Consider the following 21,466-nt stretch of genomic DNA (forward strand, 5'->3'; position numbering starts at 1 on the left):
GTGGGGGAAACCGGAGCACCCGGAGGAAACCCACGCGGACACGGGGAGAACATGCAAACTCCACACAGAAAGGCCCTCGCCGGCCACAGGGCTCGAACCCAGGACCTTCTTGCTGTGAGGCCACAGCGCTAACCACTACACCACCGTGCCGCCTATGTGATAATATTTTAAAATATATTTCTTTAATATTTTTATATTTGTTCAGTTCTGGGTGCTGAGAGTTACACATTCAAAAAAAGGTTAATATTCCATAATAAATGCACTTTTTTAGATGAAACAAGGACAAAAGTATTTTTAAACAATATTTAAATAAATGCTCAGACACTTCAGTAATAATGTGCTGTACTTATTTTAATAAACACTATAGATATTAAAATTTCAGATCTTTTCTGATATTTGTGTCGATCTCTGGATTTACAGTGTGGTGTTTATTATCCGAGGGGCGGAGCTTCTTCTCCAGTCTGTAATGAGCTCCTGCGTCTCAGTCATCGTTAGTGTTCTCCAATTTACCCACTCAGTGACATCACAAACATGTAACATCACAGTGAATACCAACACACACACACACACACACACACACACACACACACACACACACTGCCTGCCTGAGTGTCTCTCTCTCTGCCGGTCTGAAACATTACAGTAACTGGATTAACTCCATTACAGCGGATCATTACATCCTGAACCCTGAACTTGACGCGTTCAACTGAAATTCAATAAAACCTCATGTAGTGTTTTTAACTTTGAATATAAACACACACACACACACACACACACACACACACACAGCAGAAGGTTTCAGTAACACCAGTTTTCAGGATTAGTCATTAGCATATCGTTACTCGCTCGCCTCAGGATTCACTTCAGCGCAAAACTCAAGAAGCTCATTTCAAACACCAGGTGTGTCCTCACTAAAATAAAATAAAATATTTTAAAATATGTAGTAATAATAATAATATTTAATCACAGGCGTGGACAAATCAGGAGTCCAGAAGCTCAGGATAAGCCACATTTACATCTCACATCTTTTTTTTTTTAATTTTATATAAAATGACAAACACGCCAGGATGTGTGACGAAGCCGAGTTACTGTTCCACTCTGTCGGGGATTATTTTCCTCTAAACCCCGAGTGTTTTATTCCTCTGACACCACAGCGACTCTTCAGTAATTCCTGTTCATCTGACTGTCAGACGTCGGTGAAACTCGTTCCTGTTGCCTCTCCCTCTTTCTCTCTCTTGCACTAAGACGTCTCTGACACTGGAGACTCCTTCTATCGATGGCACATAAACTTAATCGAGAGAACGTTCTGTTTCTCCTCATTTTAATCCATCACGTTTAATTCTTCTGAGTTCTTCTTCATCATCTCTCTTTTATTCATTTGTTTATTCCTTCTCTCTCTCTCTCTGGATGTTTATTTAAAGCTGAACTGCATCATGTTTTTCTGTCATTATTGATATTCTTCATTTTTTAGATTCTTCTCTACACCACTGGTCTGAGATTGTGTTAATAAATCGATGTGATGATGTTTGAGAAAGGAGACGTGCAGCTGCACTACTATCAGAGCTGCTGTGACAGAAAACTAATCAACACCCTCTGACCAATCAGAGTCCAGAACTCAGAACAGCACTGTGGATTTCCTGCTGCCGGGTTCCTTCAGACCGAGTCGGGTTGATTCCTTCTCGAGTTCGAGTAGCAACGTTATCTCTGACCTTCACGGCGTCACACTCGTCCTCTGGTCTGTTTAATCAGCTCGATCTGATCTACTTCCCTCCTTCCTTTCCGGAGTCATTTTGTACCTGTGATGTCGAGCCCTCACTCACCTTTCTCTGTCTGGATTAACAAACTTTAATTATCTAACGATCAAAACATACCTACATTAAATTGAACAGTTTTTAATCTTATACTGGATCACTAATGAGCACGTGATTTGTCCACCCCTGGAAAAAAACATCCTGAAAAACAGCAGTGACGAGTCACAGGGTCCGAAATTAAACACCCAGTGAATCCTGAGCACCACATTTCTGCTGCCAGTCAACTGTTCTGGCTTTAAACATAAAATAAGATATGATGATGACGAAGAAATCTATTCAGAGGAATATCTGACATCCTCCACAGCATCAGTACAGTCTTGTTTCAGTCTCACTGAGTTCATCGCTGAGTAACGCCCGGTGCAGCACCCGTGCCGTGGCGTCTCTCTCTCTCTCTGCCTCCTTCATGTTTGGGGTCACTCGGAGGGCAGGAAGCACCCCAACACATCCCCCAGAGAGGAGAGCATTCTGGGCCGTGGAGCTGAAGATCTCCCCCGCGTCCTGATCTGGCCCTCTGAGCCGCCAAGTCAGCTGATCTGAAATCAGAGCGCAGGCAGAGAAAGAGTTCAGTCCAGTTTTCAATCACATGATCAAAACCAGTGGCGTGCACAGATAGACACGAGGTGGTGCTCAAGCACCTGCCCCTCTGCCCTCTGTCCAAAAAAGTGCCCTTTTGAATTTTTTTTTTTTTACAGTTTACTGAGGCCAATGTCGACATGATCTTTTAGAAAAGCCGCGGCATTAAAAGCGTGTGTGAAAATAATGTCCCGATGTGTGCCCCCTCCGCACACACACCGGACCTCTGTCTCTCTTGCTCTGTCACGTGAACAAGCGTGCAGTGCATTCAATGTGAGGTTGCAGCAGCATAGCGTCCTGGAAGCCACGGCCTTGTCGTAGCGCAGACAACACATCGGGCAGTCAGTCAGCTCTTCCCCTGCCCCACCAGCCAGCTAACACATGAATCGAGTGAAAATGTATTGTTTACCCTCTAAGCCCAAGCTGTAATTATTTTGTCGTGAAGTAGCCCGTCGCATACAGAAACAACTGCACATGGCAGCCTTTGCCAGCTTATTTGCTCCCTTTCCATATGGAGAAACAAACTGAACAACATTTTAAATGTAGCCTAAACCATTGAGGCAACCCCACTCTCCATCAATTCCGACCTGTTTTTATAACATGATTAAGAATATCACGTTATGCTAGTATGCACGCCGTTATGCAAATAAAGGAGAGCTCCGTTGAGCCCATTGAGTGTGTATATTTCATTACAAATTTTAAGATGATCTCACGGAAATCTGTGAATAAACACAGTCTTGAGACTCAAGTCAGTGACGGGAAGATCAGACTTTCAGACTTTATCAGACTTTTTAAAGATGGAACTACAGAAAAATACCCAAAACTTTGATATGATTATGAACACAAGAGGAGGGTTAAATCTCAGACTTTTATAATAAGGTGTTCCACATGCGCAAAAAAGTGCCTTTTTCCCCCCAGAGCACTTGCCCCCCAAAATGTCTGTGCACGCCACTGATCAAAATAATCCTCAATTATGTGTAATAAACAATTATTTTCTGAAGGTGAAGTGAATATTGGTGAATAATAACGGAGATGAGGTTTTTATTCACCGATATTCACTGAGCCTGAGGTGGATAGTTGTTTTAGTAGAAATACACAGGTGATTAATTAAAAAGTCATCTACTGATCTACACCGAGTCGCATAAAATACTTTGTTTTGAAATCGATAAAATAAATCCCAATCCCACTTCCCTCTGAATAGCTTTAGGCCAAACTTCAGAGCGTCTTTAGTGCTTTTAGGAACAGCGTTTTCTTTCATCATCTGTAATTCTTCCTCACTTACGGTGACGAAGCGATTGGAGCCGTTTTGCCGAGTCGCTCGAGGGGATTATCGAAAAAATAGTCTGAATCTCTCGACCAATCAGAGCGCTCGATTTTCTATAATCGCCTCCGTATTTATACTAATAATTATTTGCTAATTCCCAAACACAGGCGTCTAATAAACGAGCAGCAAACTTTGATTTACAAACACGAGATTCTGTTAAATGTGATAAAAACTGAAGGTGGCCTAATATTCTAATCAGCATGCTTGATTGACAGCCCTGTGCCTGAGACATGGCTGATCTGGAGGAGGGAAGATTTTATGTTTAAAAAGCCGAATGAAGTTTGTCCTTCACACATTTTCTTTACACGCTTTGAATTAATACACTCACTCACTTTTATTCATTTTACAAACCAACATTAAAAGTGTGATAAAATCTCCTGCATCCATCTCACACACACACACACACACACACACACACACACACACACACACACACACACATTACAATTTCATCACCTCCGTTTAATGTCTCGTCGCTTCATTAATGATCAGAGTGAGATTTAATAAAGTGTCTAATACCACTCTGGATCAGGTGCGAGTCTCTGAGCTGCTGAATCCTGAGTGTGGAAGCGTTTAGTGAAATTAAACCAGTGATTATTGTGATGATTATAACCAGGACTGTTCATGCAGTGATACTGTAGATTGGTGATGTAGACAGAGGATTAACCTCGTTATGAAGCAGTCAGATGTTCCACTCGTCTGTTCCTGAAAGAACCAAATGTTGAACCTGCAGCAGCTTGTCAGAGCCACTGAATATTCACCCTTGCTGCCATGGTCTTCCCCACAGCCCTGATCGAGATAATCTCCCTGCCACTGATGGAGAGACTGGAACCATAACACCCTCTGGTTTCCAGGGTGATGGACAAGGTGAGGATTTGAGGACTGGATGTTTTGGGACCTTGAGTGCAGCAGCACCAGAGATAAAAATCCAGCGAAAGGGTTTCGTAAGAACCGAATCAGCATGAGGTCAAGCACATGAACCTCGTGGTTGAGTTTCTGTTTCATCCTCAAATGCAAAATTCAGAACTAATTTGAATGTGAAAAAATTCAGCCTGACTGCAGGAAGTGACGCGAGAAGATTGTATTGCTGGGTTTCAGTCACATGACTTTTCTTAGTGGTTTTACCAGAAGCGAAATAGCTGGTGGTCTAAACGTCTGCCATAGCGCAAACAACTAGCAATAACTTATCAGAGTACGCTCGTAATCTACAAGTCACTGCTGGCTTTAGATATATTCAGAAGGTCGCTATGCGCAATAGAATTGACCCCTACAGTCTGGGAAAGAAGGATTTAGCATACGATCTGGAAAACTACCCTTCAGTCGAGTTCCCGGACATCTCGAACTATCTGGTGTTGCAGACGTCCTTCTACACCGCAGAACAGATGAAAATGTGGAAGCGTATGGAGGCTTACAACTGTTTTGTATGTGGCTGGGTAAAGGACCTTGGGATCAAGTCGCTGCCCAATGAATCCTGTACTGTTTTTGCCCGTGGAAGTGTGTTGTGTTTTTTTTAAGCTTTTTGTTCACATCTTTACAAAGAAGTGCTGCAAGTTGAAGTGTAAACAAACAGTTGGCTTGATTCTCACTTGTGTTGGCTCTTATCTCTCAGCTAACTCATTCACAAAGATCAGAAACCCCTTTAAAGACCTGGATCTTAGTTAAACAAGATGGAGAAGTGATCATGGCGCATTGTAAATGTATGGCTGGGGAAGAATTTTGTTGTGACCTTCATGCATACAGACTTTGTGAGGAGTGAACAAAGAAACAGCTGGGGACTTCAGCGCTTCATGACTAAAGTACCGTAAAATAACAACACACAGCAAGAAAAGTACTTGGCAAACACTAAAGACAGAGCTGAGAGGGAAATACAAACCTTTCACCAAGTGATCACTGCAAACTCAAGCATGCTTCGACTCCCTTCGATTTCAGTCAGAGGTTCAAAAGTCACCTTTCTCCACGTCTTTGTGTGAAATCCTGTATTCGTTCACCCTTTTTTATTAGTTCATGGGGAACCCTGAAGAAACTTTTATCAGTTTCATGGTTTGATCGATTCGAACAACCTAAAACAACGCAAGCGTAAGGCATTTTTCATGCGAGCAATGCACCTTCTCCGTACAAACGCTTTGTCACCTGAGCTTTGGTAGACCACCAGCTAAAGTTTTGAATAACTAAATGAGGCAGATGTGACGTCATGTGAAACCCAGCAATTCTAGGATGTGATGAGCACCCTGACTTAGTGAGGTGCAACTAGCGATAGCTTTATTTGTGATAAGTGCAGATTAGTTAGCTCTCTGACAGAGAATATTATAGTGCTAGAAGCGCGTATCGAGGCTTTAGAGAAGGTCAGTGAGAATAAGAACAGTGTAGTTTCTGTAGGGGAAAGTCTGGATGCCCTAGGTGGAGTTAGTAATCCCCCAACTCCGGCATTAGAGCCCTCACAGTGGGGGAAATGGGCGATGGCTCAGCAGCATAAGTGTAGAGCCAAAGCTACCGCTGAGGCTCGTCCACGGGAGCACCACTCCTCTCCACGTCACGTGTCGAACAGGTTTGCTCTCCTTAGTGATGCACCCACGAAGAAACCTGAAAGAGCTCTGGTTATAGGGGACTCTATCATACGGCACGTGAAATTAGCTCAGCCTTTAGGGGCACCAGCAGCTTTAGTCAGGTGTATACCGGGAGCCAGGGTGCCGGACATAGCAGGTAATCTTAGGGTCCTAGGCAAGCACAGGTTCTCAAAGATAGTTATCCATGCAGGAGCTAATGATATACGCCTTCGTCAGTCTGAGGTTACTAAGAGTAACTTTGTAGAGGTGTTTAAATTAGCGAAGGCGATGTCCGATGCTGTAGTATGCTCTGGCCCCATCCCAATGCGGCGTGGCGATGTAGCTTACAGCAGGTTATGGTCGCTGAACTGCTGGCTGTCCAGGTGGTGCTCTGAAAACAGTGTGGGCTTTATAGATAATTGGGCTAATTTTGAGGGCACTGCTGGCCTGTTAGGGCGGGACGGTATCCATCCCACTCGGGAAGGTGCTGCTCTCATTTCCTGCAGCATAGGTCATAGTCTCAGAACAGGCCTAGTTAATTTCTGACAATCCAGAGCCAAGGCCAGGGAGCAGACGAACAGGCTAAACCGACTGTCTGCTAGCTGCACAGAGTCGTCACTCAGGGTCCACTACATCGAGACTGTGTCTGTTCCCTGAGCTCAACAAAAAGGTAGAAATTTTCAGAGAGTTTGTTCCAGTAACCTAATCAATATAAAATTAGATCAGACTGACTGTACAGCTGCTGCCAGCACCTTTGATCTAAAGGTGGGGCTATTAAATATTAGATCTCTTACATCTAAAGCGCTAATGGTTAATGAACTCATTACTGATCAGGAGTTTAATGTACTTTGTTTAACTGAAACATGGATTAAGCCAAATGAATATATAGCATTAAATGAAGCGAGTCCTCCTGGATACAGTTATATACACCAGCCTCGTCTAACTGGCAGAGGAGGAGGCGTCGCGGTTATTTATAATGATTATCTAGGTGTAACACAAAAACCTGGTTATAAATTTAATACATTTGAAGTTCTTCATACTCATATAATGTATGTAGCCTTGAAAAATAAGTCTACCCAGTTAATTCCGTTACTTATTATTTACAGGCCCCCGGGGCCATATTCTGAGTTTCTTTCTGAATTTGCAGATTTTATCTCAGATCTGGTTATTTCCTTAGACAAAGCTTTAGTTGTCGGAGATTTTAATATTCACTTCGATAACCCAGAAGACCCTTTGAAAACAGCGTTTGTGTCCATTTTAGATTCAGTAGGGATTAATCAGAATGTCATAGGACCGACCCATAATGGTGGTCACACCCTCGATCTAATACTAACATTCGGGTTAAACGTAGAAAATATAGTCACACTTCCACAGTCTGAAGTTATCTCAGATCATTATCTCATCTCATTCAAACTATGTCTGAGTAATAATATATGCACCTCACCACGCTACTGTATTAAACGTACATTCACGTCAACTACTGCACAGAGCTTTATAAATGATCTCCCAGAGTTATCAACTTTGATTGGGTCACTGTCAGCCCCTGCAGAACTTGATCAGCCAACTGAATGCTTCGAGTCAACGTTCCGCCATACTTTAGATAATGTAGCTCCTCTTAAATGGAAAATGGTCAGAGACAAAAAATTAGCACCCTGGTATAATGATGACACTCGCACATTAAAACAGACCACTCGAAAATTGGAACGTAAATGGCGTCAAACAAAATTGGTAGCGTTCAAATTAGCGTGGAAGGAGAGCTTCCTGAAGTATAGAAAAGCTCTTAGTGCTGTGAGATCAACATATCTCTCCTCCCTAATAGAAGATAACAAAAATAATCCTAGATTCCTGTTTAATACTGTAGCAAAATTAACCAGGAATAAGTCCACTATAGACACATGCACACCTGCAGTATGGAGTAGCAACGACTTCATGAATTTTTTTAATGACAAAATTGAAAATATCCAACAAAAAATTCAAACTACTAATTTGAGGTCAGACAATGTAAGTGACCCTGTAGTTAACAATATAACTGTATAAGATCAGCAATTAGAATGTTTTACTCCCCTTAGAGAAACTGAATTACTTTCATTAATCTCCGCATCAAAAGCCTCAACTTGCGTACTAGATCCCTTACCGACACGTCTATTCAAACAGATAATACCTGAAGTAATTGAACCGCTTCTAAAAATGATAAATTCTTCTCTTAGGATCGGCTATGTACCCAAATCCTTTAAACTAGCAGTTATCAAACCCCTGATTAAAAAACCTGACCTTGATCCCTGTCAGCTGTCCAATTATCGGCCAATATCAAACCTCCCCTTTATCTCCAAGATCCTTGAAAAAGCTGTGGCACAGCAGTTATGCTCATATTTACATAGGAATAACATCCATGAAATGTATCAGTCAGGATTTAGACCTCATCATAGCACAGAGACAGCTCTGGTTAAAGTAGTAAACGACCTACTGTTGGCGTCTGATCAGGGCTGTGTCTCGCTGCTTGTGTTGCTTGACCTTAGTGCAGCATTTGATACCATTGATCATTCCATTCTTCTGGACAGACTAGAAAATGTTGTGGGAGTTAAGGGAACGGCCCTCTCCTGGCTCAGCTCTTATTTAACTGATCGCTATCAGTATGTTGATATAAATGGTGATATTTCTAGACATACTAAGGTAAAGTTTGGTATTCCACAAGGTTCTGTCTTGGGTCCACTGCTTTTTTCTTTATATATGTTACATCTGGGTGATATTATTCGTAAACATTGTATTAGGGACATTCCACCGAATGGGTGCCATTTGCTTGTTGTACCATTCCCAAATTAAACTTAATTTGTTATATCTTTTCAACACTGATTATAATAAACACACATATTTAACTATTCAAAATGTGTATTGGTCAACCTCAGGCTACGTTATTTATTTTTTTACAAGGTTTGGAAGTCAAAGATGGCTGCATACTCTTTATATGAGTAACAGGACTGAAAGTAACAGGACTGAGTTTTTAGCCTAGGATTAGCTAATACATGGAATTAAGCCACATGGCGTCATCGCTAATAGCACGACCACACTCAGCACATTCTAGTGATTTACCAAAAATCTGTATTTTTAAAATAAACAAATATCATCTAAGAAATAATTTAAGTAACAGGACAGTATGTTGACATTGACCTTATCAGTCAAAGTAAAAAAAAAATCATCAAATATACAGAAAAGTAAATGAGAGAACTAACTTTTGGTCTTCCCATGGCCTTCAGAAGACACAACTGATGTAACTTCCTGTTGAGCATGTGATTTATGGAATGTTCCAAATTTGTCAGATGGGGTAATATGTTAGGGTAACAGGACTGAGTGAAAACCCAGGGACACGACAAAATGTGTATTTTAACTAAGATATTGTGGATTTCTTATGAAAAAATAGATTTAAACCATAGATAGGATATGGAGTCACACAACAGTGCAAAAGAAATACTGTTTCTGAAGGATTTTAATCATAATATTTCATAGTTAAGTATAAAGTTAGAGTGCGGGGACAGGTAACACATGCTATTTTTCAGTGTTTTAGGTAGTTTTTATTAATCCTTACAATTATACATCTTAAATTTGAAATCAGATCAATGTGCAGGACATTCTGCGTAATAAGGAAATGTATTTTAAGTACATTTTTATGTGCATTTATACATATAATTTTCTAGGGAGGGAAATGGCACCGAGTTGGTGGAATGGCTCACTAGTTTCCACTGTTATGCTGATGACACACAGTTGTATGTTTCTGCAAAACCTGATGAGAGACACCAGCTTAATAGAATCGAGGAATGTGTGAGGGACATTAGACACTGGATGCTTATTAACTTCCTTCAGCTTAACTCTGACAAGACTGAAGTACTTGTGCTCGGACCACATGCAGCGAGAAGTAAGTTTTCTGATTCCACAGTAACTCTGGATGGCCTTTCTGTTTTTTCACGTGCAGCAGTAAAAGACCTCGGAGTGATTATTGACCCCAGTCTTTCATTCGAAACTCACATTGATAACATCACCCGGGTAGCTTTCTTTCATCTCAGAAATATTGCTAAGATAAGAAATTTAATGTCACTACATGACGCGGAAAAACTAGTTCATGCTTTCGTTCCCTCCAGGTTGGATTATTGTAATGCCTTACTGTCTGGATGTTCCAATAAGTGCATAAACAAGCTCCAGTTAGTTCAAAATGCAGCAGCAAGAGTCCTTACTAGAACTAGAAAATATGACCCCATCACCCCTGTCTTATCCACACTGCATTGGCTCCCAATCAAATTTTGTATTGATTATAAAATACTACTATTGACCTTTAAAGCACTGAATGGTCTCGCACCACAGTACCTGAGTGAACTTCTGCTCCTCTATGACTCGCCACGCCTACTTAGATCAAAAGGTGCAGGCTATCTGCTGGTACCTCGTATAGTGAAGGCTACATCAGGGGGCGGAGCCTTTTCTTACAAAGCCCCACTGTTATGGAACAGCCTTCCAAGTAGTGTTCGGGAATCAGACACAGTCTCAGTGTTTAAGTCTCGGCTGAAAACAGATCTGTTTAGTCAAGCCTTGTGTTAATGGTGTTTATGAGGTAAAGGTGTAGATCTGGAGGATCCTCAGACAGAGTGTTTTGGTAAACTGGGATGTATGGATGCTGTCAGTCCCCACTCGCTTGCTCACTCGAGTTTGTTGACGGTGTAGTGGCTGCTGCTTTATGTCCCGGGGCCCCTCATGCCTGTGTTACCTTCTGGCTCTCCCCTTTTAGTTATGCTGTCATAGTTAGTTGCCGGAGTCCCTGCTTGTACTCGGTGCAATATGTATACTGTTCCTACTTATTCAGGTGACATTGGGCATACCTAACAACCTGTGTTCTCTCTCTCTTCCCTCCAAAAAATCTGTCCCTCTGAGTTACATGTTGGTCCTGGGATCGAGATGCTGAACCTCTTCTGCTCCTCGGACCTGCCTGATCCATCCTGGTGCCCTGTGTCTGGTTGGAGTCTCATCACATCGCTCCTGTGGAGGACGGCCCCATGTGGACAGTTGAAAGTCACACTTGGAGGACGCCCTGGACTCTTACAGTAATGCTTTTATGGCTGAGGACTACAGTTGACTTGCTAACTTTAGGACTGCAGTTGTCATGAACAGTTTTGCACTCAAGTTTCCATCAGTGAAGAGTTTATAACATCAACGAAACTGACTTCATGTTAAAACTGTTAATGTTATAGTCATGCTGTCTGTTGTTGCCCAGATGAGGATGGGTTCCCTTTTGAGTCTGGTTCCTCTTGAGGTTTCTTCCTCATCATCTGAGGGAGTTTTTCCTTGCCACCATCGCCACAGGTGTGCTTGTTGGGGATAGATTAGGGATAAAAATTCTGTAAAGCTGCCTTGCGACAATGTTTATTGTTAAAAGCGCTATACAAATAAACTTGACATGGAGGAATCACTGGAGGTGATGGTGACCAAGACACCTCTGGCAACAAGTTCCTTCTTAATGGCAACTTTCATGTTCATTTTTAGCTTTTTACAATTAAAGAGCTCCATTTGATAACTAGATACCAATTGAATTTACTCTTTAGTGAGTTCATCCAGCAGCTCTTCACTCAGCTGGGCAAGAAAATCTTCAAGAGTTGCCATCTTTCACAAGAAAAATTAGCTTAACCACACCCACTGAGAGGAGTGGCCTGAGTAAAGAAAAGCTAAACACAAATGAGGCTCTACTCAAAGTGACCACTGCTGCTTATCTAACTGCACACAGCTAACACAAAGCAGCAAAATGGTCACAACACCATACACTAAAGTAGGCAAAGAGACGATGCAGCAAGTTACCAAAGCAGCACAAAAGATTACCTTACCCCATGCAAACACACAATGGAACCTGCTGGGGATTAGGATTATGCCAAAGACATTTAAAAAAAAAAAATCAGGGTAATACTAACCTACACAAGTTCACACTAGAACTTGACACAATAGCCACTAAAGACACTAAGGTTAGGATCACAGACCCAACACAGTGCCTAATAAAAAGCACAAGTCCCCTAACCCTACAGAAATGCCCCCAATAATTAATTAATTAATTAGAGAGCGATTGCCAGATGCATTCCCCAGATGCCCACCAAACAAACCAAACTACTGATCTTCTGAGGTTTACCAGGCTCGAGGCAGCTTTAAAACCCTGAACTCAAGGCCCACAGTAAACCAAAAACACAGATTACTGCAGTAACCTGAAGCGTGTCCCCACCCAGGACAGCCCCAAAAATAAAAGGAAAAACAACAAGAGTGAACCATTGGAAGAACTAACGTCCAGCTGGATCACTCGTTATCTAACCAGGGAGCTCATACACGGAGTTTTTTACTTCAGCTTTCAAACACTGTCAACGCACCTCAACACCCATCCTGACCAAACTTCAGTTAAACCAGAAAGGAGGGAACCAAAACACTGCAACACGCTCCCAACTAACAAAGAAATAACACGAATGAAACAACAAAGAAATGTAGGAGAAAACCAACACAATAAATAAATAAAAGACAAGCCTCCATTATGCTACAACCCCAGCTCAAAGGGAAGCAACACAAGGAGAACACAAAGCAATGTGTTTATTAACCACACCAAAAAAAGGGGGGGGGGGGGGAATAGATGGGGAACAAGCAGCAAGTCCAACTGCCAGGACTCTTCTTGCGAGAGCCGGAAGAGGAGGGCGTGTCCTGGCTTTTAAAGGCAGCTCACACCTGCAGGTAACCACAGATAATTACAAATGAGCTGCTGACCTGCAAGAGACAGAAAGATACCAGCCACAAATACAGGGCCTGTGACACTGTTTAATCAACATCGAAACCAGATCGGTTGATCCTACAACAACACTAAAGCTCTCCACCAAATTTCATCCAAATCCATTCACTACTCTGAGTTACGCTGAGAACAAACAAACAGGCAAAAACACAACCTCCTCCAACACAGCTGCTGGGGGTAACAAAAACGAAACTGAAAACAGAATTTTTCTACACGCACACACACACACACACACACACACACACTCCTCAGCGTGTGATTTCTGTTTGTTTTTCTGGTCGTTATATTCATGATGTCTGAAACCAAACGAATTGGTGAGAAATTGTGCTTCAGGATCCTGGAATATTTCTGAATAAACATGAGCGAGACATTCTGAGATCTTGAGAGTGATAATCCGCATCCCAAAATAAACGTTTTGGAGAGACACAGAGCAGTAAGAGTTGCTTTAATTTAACAACATGGCTTCCACCCTCACTGTTATAGAACAGCACTTGATCCGACACATCACAGTGTTTTTCCTGATTAATTGGAACGTCAGCGTGACGTTTCAGAAACACTGCGATTACTGTTGAAAACTGCAGCACATGACTTTATATCAGGGGTGGGCAAACTTTTTGGCTCAGGGGCCACATTGACTTTTGAAATCTGCCAGGCGGGCCGGGCCAACACCAAATTCATACATATCGAACATAAACCGGAAAAGCTTTAGTGTTATTGTAAGGCCTTCACTGACAGAGACCCAAATGCAGATCAGATTGACATTTATTTTAGTTCTCAGTCAACAAAGGCAGAGCAGAAAAATGCTTGCAGTTCAATAGATTGGCACTGGATCCATCCAGAAAAGTAATACACACACACACACACACACACACACACACACACACACACACACACACACACACACGTGACAGTAAGAAAAGTAGCACACTTAATTCTTAAATTACATCTTTGAGCTGCCAGGATGAGTAGGATGCCAGTGTATTTGTATATTTGTATCATTTTATACATACAACTAAATTGCATATCATTAAATTGAACTAAATTACATATCAGTACATATCATTTTTGTACATTTCACTGAACTTGTAGATTTACACCTGAGTGTTTTGTTTTTTTTTAACCATCCACTTCCAGCCTGCCAGTACAACCAACCACCATTAGTAGGAGAGGTACCACACCATGCCAACATGTTTGCAGTTCAACAGTTTGGGTACCACACCATGCCAACATGTTTGCAGTTCAGTGGTTTGGCACTGGATCCATCCAGCCCACAAAATCAAACAAAACGGCTCAAGAAAGCAAAAAACTCCAAACTGGTTTTCAGGTTCGAAGTCACTCACTGAAATATTTCCAGTCCTCAAAAAATCAAAACACAGGTTCCAAACAGGTTTTCATATTCCAAAAGGCCACTCATAGATCAGAATAACCTCCACAGGCAAAAGTCCAGGAACAGATACAAGCAGAAGCAAGGTCAGCTGCTCATAATACACCTATAATAGCAGACAGGGACATAAATGAGTTAATACTCACAGTCACTCAGCAACCGCTGAGCTGTATTCGTCTGTGCTTGCGCTGACTGGTTGTTAGCATAATTAGCATGCTTGGAGGAAAAGTGCTGTTTGATGTTATATTCCTTTAAAACTGCAACGGTTTCTTTGCAAATAAGACATACAGCCTTTGATCGGACTTCAGCAAAAAATATTTAGTTGTCCATTATTTATTGAACACCCTGCACTCACTGTCCACTTTTCTTTTTTTAGGACCACTCATTGTAAAGTTTTATCCTGTGTTCTCGAGATCATCAGTGGCACGGGCGCCAGAATGACTTCCATGGCACGCGCTGCACCACTCTGCAAATGTAATCTCGCGTGAATACGACTGACTGGAAAGACGGATCTCTAGAACACCTGTCTACGTGATAACACTGAAGCTTATAGTTTATAGATCTGCTCAATCGCGTTTATATGATTGTCTTCCGCGGGCCGGATTAAAAACGCCAACGGGCCGGATGTGGCCCGCGGGCCGTAGTTTGCCCACCTCTGCTTTATATCATGATCCAACAGTTTAACATCGAAACAAAATCAGGGTCGTGAAATCGTAATGTGTGCAGGATGAAGGTGATTTTATTTCACTACTCAGTTATTTAATTCATAAAATAATACTAGTTATAACAAATGGCAAGCAAACTATGAAATCTGAGATTCTGAATATTTGACATTTGTCTCAAAAAGCTCAAAAAATGTAAATTGCTTTCTTTAAAAACCTCACTGATCTTTCTGTGTGTAAATCTTTGACTTGCAAGGGACGTCAAAGCAAAACAGAAACCTGGATGTCGGCCATGTTGGTGGCGATACAAATGCAGGGTCAAGCAACATTCCATACAAAACACAGTCACATGTGAGCAACTCTCTTTATCTTTCCACTGCTTTGAGCGTTCTTTAGCTCTGCCATATCTTTGTGCTGTATCTGGTTGTGGTCACAACAGAACTCATGACCGTGGCATGTTCCGATTTTTTAGAATTCCGTCCGTGATTTGGAAGGAGGGCGAGGAAACTCTGAGGCTTTAGTACAGAGAGGAGACAAGAGGATCAGGACACTTCATCCAATGACCATTTCATCCAATAGTTAAAACATTTCATCCAAAGCCTTTTTCAGATGCACTATCAATTATTTTATATTTCAGGTATTCCGGTGTTCATGAACGAAAGCCCCGTGAGAGCGCTGCTCCATACCTAAAGATTTAACATGATCCAGCCAGCTTTAAAAATTAATAACTCGGCCAACGGAGCTCACAGCGAAGACAAATTTTACAGGCACCTCCCTCTAAGCCCCCCCTTCGAAAGCGCATGGTCTCAGGTTGGTAGGACCACGCCTCGGCCCAGGATTCACGAATGAAACCCCATGAGAAAGCACTGCTTGGCGCCTAAAGATTTAACATGATCTATACTATGGGGCTCATTTGCTTTACAAAAATGTGTTTTGTTTCGGTCAAATTCCATTGAGAATTCCTCCTTTTTTCAAACAAACAAATACATGAAATATAAAATAACTGGGGCGGCACGGTGGTGTAGTGGTTAGCGCTGTCGCCTCACAGCAAGAAGGTCCGGGTTCGAGCCCCGTGGCCGGCGAGGGCCTTTCTGTGCGGAGTTTGCATGTTCTCCCCGTGTCCGCGTGGGTTTCCTCCGGGTGCTCCGGTTTCCCCCACAGTCCAAAGACATGCAGGTTAGGTTAACTGGTGACTCTAAATTGAGCGTAGGTGTGAATGTGAGTGTGAATGGTTGTCTGTGTCTATGTCTCAGCCCTGTGATGACCTGGCGACTTGTCCAGGGTGAACCCCGCCTTTCGCCCGTAGTCAGCTGGGATAGGCTCCAGCTCGCCTGCGACCCTGTAGAACAGGATAAAGCGGCTGGAGATAATGAGATGAGATAAAATAAGTGATCATGCTTACAAAAAAGGCTTTGGACGAAATGATCTGTGTTCGTACTCGATGGTCGGTAGAAGCGTCTTATCTTCAGAAAAGCCTGACTTTTTGAAATAATATGGGTCAAAACCACACAAATCTATCTTCACTCGATCGTTCAAATCGTGGTAATACTGAGAAAATTCAGCATTGTTTACAGACGCGCTTTCAGAGGCTGCCATCCGAGTTGCTTTGTAAATCCACCATCATGGCGTAGCACATTTTGATCACGTGGTTGCAAGTCATCTATACAGCGCAGTGCTGACCTTTAAATTCACCGAGTCTCGATATGAGCGTTCAGTTCTGTTATCATATATTTAACAGTTATTCCACAGAATCGAGTCGTACATGAGCTGAGAGCCGACGAGGTGCGTAGCACCAAGATTGAGTGAAATAACTGTTTTATTCTATCCACATTCACTGGATTTTGAGAAACAGAGCATTTTTATTTTTTGTAAATTTGATAAATAAAAACTTTATACAAAACATCAGAGAAAATCATTTCCGCTTAGAATGTAAACAAATCGGTGACATGACAGGGGCAATTTGTGAAAAATGCAATAATAATAATTCTTGAAAAACAAAAAAAAAGATACGTTCTTCCCATCAAATACTTTAATTCCATATTTTGTTGCTTTTTAAAAAAAACCATTTCAGCTACACGCGCCGCCATTTTCTTCTTCTTCTTTAGGGTGTTTTGGTGGTTGGGAAACCAACTTAAAGGTGCATTACTGCCACCGACTGGGCTGGAGAGTGGAACAGGAGATACTTGGGGGGGGCTGGGGGGGAGACGGACTATATTCTTTGAACCATTTCTGTTTCTTTTAAATACTTGATAATAAAGTGATATATCTGACTTGATGCACGCTGCCATTTTGTTTTTCTCTACTCATGGTATATGAGCTGATATTCTAGTAGTAGAGTAGCCAATCAGAGCTCGCGATTGCTCATATCCAGTTAATGTGGATAAAATATAATATGTTCTGATGGAGATATTTCCAGACTGTTCTAGAGAAACCTAGTTTGAATCACGGTTAGTGATAGTTTGTGAAACTCAGTTTGTAAATAAATGACGGTCCACGGGAACAGAACCGCGGTCACCTTGGCATCCTGGGTGTACTGGTGATGCAGCGGCGTGACTCCATTTCTTTCCTCTTCCTCCAGCTGCTTGTGCGATTCTCTCCTCTCTTGGCCGCTCGTCTCATTTTCCCAGCGAGCGAAGCCTTTGTTTTTAGAGTTTTTGCGATGCGGCCTGCACCTCATCTTGGGGAACGTGTGTGAGCCGGAGCCGGACTCGCTCCAGGCATTATCAGGCCACAGAGGGTCAGTCTGAGTGGCCTGACTCGTCGTGGCTCTTTGGAAGCGAACGGAGATCCTCTGAGCAGAACCCGTCATCAGAGTGATGGATTTTGGCTGTAAATCAGAACCTGAGGGCGACACGGTGGGGAACTCGAACACCTCATCTTCATCTGGAGAAGAAATTAAGATTGGATCAGAAGACAGCTGAGGTGAACACGACTGGACTTTTGATCTTTATTATTAGGCATTTACTGCAATAACGTTGTTGTTTTTGTTCATTGTTTTGTGTGTGTGTGTGTGTGTGTGTGTGTGTGTGTGTGTGTGTGTGTGTTAAAGGTGTACCTTTGGAGGTGGGCAGGGTGGGGCTGCTGGGTAATGAGCTGTGCGCTCCAGGGGAGACGCTGCAGAGTGAGGTGGAGCGTGGAAGTCTCCGACATGCTAACACCAACAACTCACGACACTGTTTATGACAATTAACGCCACAATCTGCCAGAGAACACAGATGGGGCGGGGTTAAAGTGGTGTTGGAATTAATCTTCAGTAGATTTGGTGTTTCAGTAAAACACTGATAGACAGCGTGGTGTGATGAAGCAGAGGGACTGATACCATCCTGAAGATGATTATTTTCCTCTGACAACACACCCCTGAGTGTTTTATTCCTCTTACAACTAGTAGACAGAATATCTACAGCCATTGACAAAAACGAATATACAATAGGAATATTTTTAGATTTATCAGAAGCTTTTGATACAGTAAACCATACCATACCCCTCCGGAAATTAGCTGCTTACGGTGTTACTGGCATTGCATTGAATTGGTTTCGAAATTACCTGAATAATAGAAAACAATATGTGACTCTGAACAGAATCAAATCTACCTACAAAGAAATTCAATGTGGAGTACCACAGGGGCCAATTTTGGCTCCTCAACTATTCTTGATCTACATCAATGATCTAGCAGAAGCCTCCTCAATACTGTATTTTATACTGTTTGCTGATGACACCAACATATTCCTTTCTCACAAAAACTTTGATTCTCTGATACAACTGGCTAATCAAGAATTGAGTAAAGTAGCTACATGGTTTGAAGCAAATAAATTATCAATAAATACTAAAAAGACAAATTTCCTTATTTTCTGTAGTAGAAATAAAAGTTATGATATTAATAAGGCCAAAATATTCTTAAAGAATGTTTCTATTACGCAAGAGAGACAGACTAAAGACTACATTTTTGGGGGTAGTAATAGATGACAAATTAAATTGGAAAGCTCATGTCTCTGTCATAAGTAAAAGAGTTGCTAAAACAATTGGTGTTATTGGGAAAATCAAATACGTTATCCCTCAAAAGACTCTTATAACTATATACAACAGCCTCATTTACCCATACTTGACTTACTGTAAGATTGTCTGGGGATGTGCCTACCGTACAACTCTACACCCTCTTATAACCCTCCAAAAGATATTCGTAAGAATAGCAACTGCTTCTGACTTTCGATCACACTCGGCTCCCTTGTTTCAAAAGTTAAAAATACTAAATATCCATGATATCAATAAATTACAAATTAGTATCTTCACATTTAACTTCCTGGCGAACAATCTCCCTAATATATTTGACAATTTCTTAAATCCTAATTCACTTGTACATAATTATTATACCCGACAAAGGAATCAGCTCCATATTCCTCTCCTCCACACATCATTAGCACAGTCCTCCGTAAAATATAAATGTGTCACAATATGGAACAGTCTTCAGACAAATATACAAACAATTTCCTCTTTTCTGGTGTTTAAAAGTGCCCTGAAAAGCCGTCTCATAAGCCATCATAGTCCCTTGTAATAGCTTCATATGATCAGTTCTTATTTTGATTTATATCTCATCTCATTATCTCTAGCCGCTTTATCCTGTTCTACAGGGTCGCAGGCGAGCTGGATCCTATCCCAGCTGACTACGGGTGAAAGGCGGGGTTCACCCTGGACAAGTCGCCAGGTCATCACAGGGCTGACACATAGACACAGACAACCATTCACACTCACATTCACACCTACGCTCAATTTAGAGTCACCAGTTAACCTAACCTGCATGTCTTTGGACTGTGGGGGAAACCGGAGCACCCGGAGGAAACCCACGCGGACACGGGGAGAACATGCAAACTCTGCACAGAAAGGCCCTCGCCGGCCACGGGGCTCGAACCCAGAACCTTCTTGCTGTGAAGCAACAGCGCTAACCACTACACCACCGTGCCGCCCTGATTTATATCATTAAGTATTTAATTATCCTTATTGTATTATCACTCTCTATGTATTATATTACTTGTATTATTTCATTTATAGTCACGATTATTGGTAATTAAGACTATAATCAATTTTAAATAAGTATAGAGGAGGGCCTAGTATAAGCGATAAACGCTTTTTCCCTCCTCCTGCACTTGGTTTTTTTTTTATTGTTAATTGTATTATGTTCTTTTTTGTTGTGCAAATAAATAAATAAATAAATAAATAAATACACCACAGCAACTTACTAACAATTACAAAATCATCAGCAAAATGAGTTACTTCCTGTTGTCACTGACATTATAGCAGCTATAAACAGTCATTCCATCACCGGTCTCTCTTTATTCTCTCTCTCAAAATTAATAAGAGAAAAAAAAAACACAGCTTGTTACCAAGAAAATGTACAGAAGTCCTGAAGACAGAGTAATAATAAACCGTAATAAATCAGTTCAATGTGCAAAAGAGTAAACTGATTTCTATAAATGAGTGAAATAAAGAAACGGAGCGTACCTTTACACTTGTAGCCCTGTTTAATAATCCCCCAGAGCTGAGAGAGAGAGAGAGAGAGAGAGAGAGAGAGAGAGAGAGAGAAATCAGATTCAGGAACTCATTTCGGCCTCCAGGGTGTAGTAATAATAATAATAATAATAATAATAATAATAATAATAAGTTTGTTCTGTGGTTCTGGCTGTGATCTAATAATCTGGTGTTTAATGACCCATCCAGTCTCGTGTGTTTTGGTGTTGTGTGTGACAGTATCGTGCTCTGATTGGTGTGTAAAAAGCTGCTGTTGTGAGTTTTATCAGTGAAGAACACGAGGCTCACAAATCCAGCGCAGTGTTCACAGAAGGTGGGCTTCAGATACGTCATCTCCTGGAAGGTGTGGATGAAACCCGGCCCCATTTTACACTGCAGTACCGGATTGGCACGCAGGAAATACGCCATCATCTCATCCTTACTGATCAACCCGTCCCTACACACACACACACACACACACACACACACCAGATATGGGCAGGGAGAAAGAGAAAGATGGACAGGCAGAGAGACAGACAGAGATGTACACAGAGAGTAAGACACACAGACACACACAGTCTGTGTGTGTGTGTGTGTGTGTGTGTGTGTGTGTGTGTGTGTATTCAGGACTCACTGATCTTTATCTAACACACAGAAAGAATCCAGGAAGGGAAAATTCGCTGCGATGCTTTCGAAGTCCTCCTGGGAAATGTATCCGTCGTGATCGTGATCGTAGTTACGGAATACAGACTGTATGGGAATAAAACACATATCCTACTGAAATAAAGTTCTTTCAGGAAGCAGCATCACTAAATAAACACAGGTTTACTTTGGATCAGCTGACAAACTGTTGGACTTTAACAGTTTTATAAGCTGTAAT

At 41.7% G+C, this 21,466-nt stretch overlaps 1 protein-coding gene across 2 annotated transcripts in view; it reads right to left on the reverse strand.

Annotated features, from left to right (window-relative positions):
* Positions 1-333: 333 nt before the first annotated feature.
* The window catches only part of rasgrp3 (RAS guanyl releasing protein 3 (calcium and DAG-regulated)), a 127,452-nt gene continuing 106,319 nt past the window's right edge, over positions 334-21,466 (reverse strand). For both annotated transcript variants that reach the window (XM_060933216.1, XM_060933217.1), the window contains 6 exons: positions 21,221-21,336; positions 20,896-21,043; positions 20,581-20,617; positions 18,143-18,286; positions 17,603-17,970; positions 334-2,344 (listed from right to left, as the gene is read on the reverse strand). In XM_060933216.1, coding sequence (XP_060789199.1) covers positions 2,336-2,344; positions 17,603-17,970; positions 18,143-18,286; positions 20,581-20,617; positions 20,896-21,043; positions 21,221-21,336 — 822 coding nt within the window. In that variant the 3' untranslated portion in view covers positions 334-2,335. The remainder of the gene's footprint in view (positions 2,345-17,602; positions 17,971-18,142; positions 18,287-20,580; positions 20,618-20,895; positions 21,044-21,220; positions 21,337-21,466) is intronic.

This window comes from Neoarius graeffei, chromosome 11 (genome assembly GCF_027579695.1).
Source record: "Neoarius graeffei isolate fNeoGra1 chromosome 11, fNeoGra1.pri, whole genome shotgun sequence".
In the NCBI taxonomy this organism is placed as follows: domain Eukaryota; kingdom Metazoa; phylum Chordata; class Actinopteri; order Siluriformes; family Ariidae; genus Neoarius; species Neoarius graeffei.